Source organism: Monoraphidium neglectum (assembly GCF_000611645.1).
Source record: "Monoraphidium neglectum strain SAG 48.87 unplaced genomic scaffold scaffold02060, whole genome shotgun sequence".
Taxonomy (NCBI): domain Eukaryota; kingdom Viridiplantae; phylum Chlorophyta; class Chlorophyceae; order Sphaeropleales; family Selenastraceae; genus Monoraphidium; species Monoraphidium neglectum.
In genome coordinates this window covers 1-3,885 of record NW_014011568.1, presented here as the reverse complement: position 1 = coordinate 3,885, position 3,885 = coordinate 1, and the positions used below count along the sequence as shown (strand labels likewise).

Here is a 3,885-nt window from a genome sequence, read left to right as displayed (position 1 = left end):
GTCTCCCCCCTGCACGCACCCCCGCTGACCGGCTGCGCGCTCCCATCCCCAACCAGGGCACCGCCCGCATGCGCGCCGCCGCCCGCCTCGCCGCAGAGGCGCTGCTGCTCGCCGGCCGCCTGGTGTCACCTGGCGTCACCACCGACGCGGTCGACGCGGCCGTCCACGATTACATAATATCGCGCGGCGGTTATCCGAGCCCGCTGCGGTACGGCGGCTTCCCCAAGAGCCTTTGTACCAGCGTGAACGAGGTGATCTGCCACGGCGTGCCCGATGACAGGTGAATTTGGTGAGGATGTCACTCGGGTGACACCATTTGCCGTGCCGGACCACTCACTGCGTGGGTGACCATGATTGCTTGATCCCAGAGATGAAACAAAACGGCGGGACATATGTCCATACGCTGCGCCAACGGGGACCCGGTCAAACCCCGGTCAAACCAACCTGCCGCGCCCCCGCTTGCCCCAAGAGCGGCACAGGAGCTGCTCCACTTGCAAAACCCCCGCTACCTGCATGCAATGCGACAGGCCCCTGCGCGAGGGCGACATTGTGAATGTGGACGTCACCGCCTTCCTGGACGGATACCATGGTGACACCAACGCCACCTTTTACGTGGTGAACGCCTCTGAAGGGCCGGCCTTGCCTGTGGAAGCCCTTGCCTGTATTTTTTTTGCTGCGCCTTGATCCTTGCTATCTTTTCAAAAGGAGTTATCGTGCATCAATGCAGGGGGCGTGGGGGGCCCCGTCCTGCACCCCTCTCCGAAAGCGCGAAGACACACTCAGCGTCAGCACGCAAACACACGCACCTCACGTCGCCCCAAAGGGTGAGCCGCGGCCGCGCCACACGGTGGAGCTGGTGGAGACGACCCGCTCCGCCCTGGCCGCCGCCATCGCGGCCTGCGGGCCCGGGGTGCCGTTTTGGGTGATCGGCGACACCATACAGGTGATAATCATTGCCGGCTGTAATGACGACACTCAAATGCATCAGACGCTTGGAATTTGCTGTCGTTGAATATGCCGATTCTTTTTAGGGCACGGATTGATGAAGGGGGGAAGGGTGGATTGAGATTCCGGCGTTTTGGGATATTCAGGATTTTATGGAGGGCCTCGTGGCGGTGCAGCCAACAGTGTGTGCGGCCGTGGATGTCAGAGCACAGGGTCTGGGGGTCAAATCGTCAGGCGCACAGGGTTTGAAGGCTCGCGGCTGCCGGCTTGGATGCGCCAGCCCGCTGCTGCCAACCCCTGCCCACAACCCGCGGGTGATAGGGGCTGCAGTTTAGCCGATGCTACGAAGAGGCCAGGCAATGCGCCACCACAACCGTGCCGGCGCCCCTGGGCCCGGGCCGGCTGCGCTGCGATGCACCCCTCATACCCGCTAGCCGCAGACCAGCACCCCTTTGTCCAGGCGTCCTCCCCCACTCAAATCACACCCCAGCCATCGCCAACCCCACACGCCCGCACCACTCACCCCGGACCACTGCCACGTACAAGAGGGCCCCAACGCCAACGCTACCCCCTCTGCACCAACACCCTCATGCCCTGCGCACCGCCGCGGCACCATATCGCAGTCTATTGCTGACAAGGCGCGCCTGTCGGTCGTGAGGGAGCTTCTCGGCCACGGCATCGGCCGCGTCTTCCACGCCGCCCCACCTGTGCTGCACTACAGGCACGCGCGGATGAGCGTGTGGACAGGCATCGACGCACGCATGCACGCGTGCCGACGCCGCCCGATGCGCCTGAGTGGCGGCGCCGTTTGCGCCGGCGGGCTCGCTGCTGGGGTGGAGGGGTTGGCGGTAACGATTACCCAGCCGGCCGCGCACAACACCGCCCTCACGACCACCTCTTGATAGCCCTCTTTGCACATCTCTAGTTTGGCGCCCCTCCCAACCGCCCAGTAACACCCCGACCGCCGCCCGACCCCCCCTCCCCAACCACACAGGAACAGCCGCGGCGGGGAGATGCGCCTCGGGCAGACCTTCACCATAGAGCCCATCCTGACGCTCGGCTCCCGCCACCACCGCTGCTGGCAAGACGGCTGGACCCTCGTAACCTCGGACGGGTCGTTGGCGGCGCAGTTCGAGCACACCTTGTTGATTACCGAGGACGGGGCCGAGGTTCTCACGAGGGACGCGGCGGGCAGGGCGGCGGGGGACGGGGACGCCGCGGAGACGAGCGGCGGCGGCGGCAGCAGCAGCAGCAGCAGCAGCAGCAGCAGCAGCAGCAGTAGTGAATGCGGCGGCGGCGGCGTTGCCGCATCGTGATAGCGGGTGCTGCCTGGCTTTGGGCATTCCGTTTCACATGACCTCTTGCGAACCAATGGGTGCGGGCACTTTGTTGCAAGCACGCGCGTCGACGCCGGTGCCGCCCGCAGGCGCCCGTGCGTCAGAGCTGCCGGTGCTGCCACGCACCTGAACACATGCCCGTCAACGCTGCATCGCGGCCTGCATGGCGCCTGCATGCCGCCTGCTTAACCCCACATGTACCCAGCACCTTATCATTGCTTGTGATATTGATGCCAGCCTAGAAAACACAGTCCTTAAAAAGCGTGCATGCCTTTGGTTTGGTTCGTTACGTTGATACGGTCTGGGTCCCCAACCCACAACACACGGCGCGTGCACGAGCACGCGCACGCGGCGCTGCCTCCTGTCGGAGGATGGCGAAACAAAAACGGGCCACTCTCATGTTCAGATAGCCAGCTCTGCTCTGCAGACGAGGAAGCGCATGAAAACAGGAGACGGAAACAGATAGCTGCAGGGCTCCCTGACTTCACACACAGACAGCACGCACCGCACGCGCCAAAAACAGAAAGCGACAATTGGGTTGCAACGTTGGAGCCCAATCGACACGCGCCGTATGCTAGGCCGGAACAGACCGGACCCGCGGCAGCTGCAAAACTCTGCCGGCGGAAGGCGCGCCGCCGCCGCCGACGGCCCTCACTTGGCCGGCGCCGGCGCGGCGTCGCCAGTGCCGTGGTGCCCGAGCACGAACGCGCGCCGCGCCGCGTGCTCGTGGAGCTTGTACTGCAGCACCTTGTCGAACAGCGCCGCCGTCAGCACCGGCCGCTCGCTGCCATACACGGCAGCCTGCACGCTGGCCGCAAACTTGGCAATTTCGCGCGCGCTGAAGCCGTCCATCGCTGCGGCGGCGCGCTGCAGCAGCGCTTCGTCCACGCCCTCCACCTGCGAGGTGTGTTGGATCGGATCCAAGTGTTGCAAATGAGAGATGAGGAACTGTGAGCAACAAAAAATCTGCACTTTTTGCTTGTGTTTGTCGCCGGGGCGGGCAGAGTTGCAAACATGGTGCGGTGGATTGGATTTCTCAAAAGAGGGGCGTCGAGGCCTGGTGTTCCGCGCGGGTGATGAGCAGATGGTTTGGCAAACCGCGCAACGCAGTCACGCGCAGGGCCGCCTGTCAAGCAGCTGCGTCTCGCTGGCGGCGTCCGAAGGTCCCTCACGCAGCGCCCGCGCGGTGGCAAGAGGCAAACCCGGACCGGGCGGCGCTCGGCGCGAAGCGGCAGGGGGCCGCACCTCGATTCGGTCCGCCACCGCCTTGCGGCCGCGGATGACGCTGCTGAGCCGCTGCAGGGGGCCGCCCGCGCCCGCGCCGGCCTCGCCCTCCGCGGTGCCGGCCTTGGTCACATACCTGTGGGTGCCGGCAAAGTGTGCGGTCGAACATTAAAAGCTTGACCATTACGTCGCAAAAAAATCTTGATGTGTTGCACACATGGGTTTGTGGACGCCAACCAGCATAATACTGTTTGATTCACAAAGAGGACATGCCGCCTGAGCAGAAGAAGGCCAGGAACGGCCCACACTTGCTGGCAATTCTTGCCATGCCCTTCGCCCCAGCAACCCCAGCACCACACCTCTCCCACCAAACCCCCCC

At 64.6% G+C, this 3,885-nt stretch overlaps 1 protein-coding gene across 1 annotated transcript; it reads right to left on the bottom strand.

Moving 5' to 3' along the window:
- Window positions 1-2,933: 2,933 nt before the first annotated feature.
- On the bottom strand, window positions 2,934-3,777 carry MNEG_9777 (hypothetical protein; the record flags this gene model as incomplete). The annotated part of the gene is made up of 3 exons (XM_014041750.1): window positions 2,934-3,179; window positions 3,528-3,642; window positions 3,767-3,777. The coding sequence occupies 3 exons, from the start codon at window positions 3,775-3,777 to the stop codon at window positions 2,934-2,936; spliced, it is 372 nt and encodes a 123-aa protein (XP_013897204.1).
- Between the last annotated feature and the right edge of the window lie 108 nt (window positions 3,778-3,885).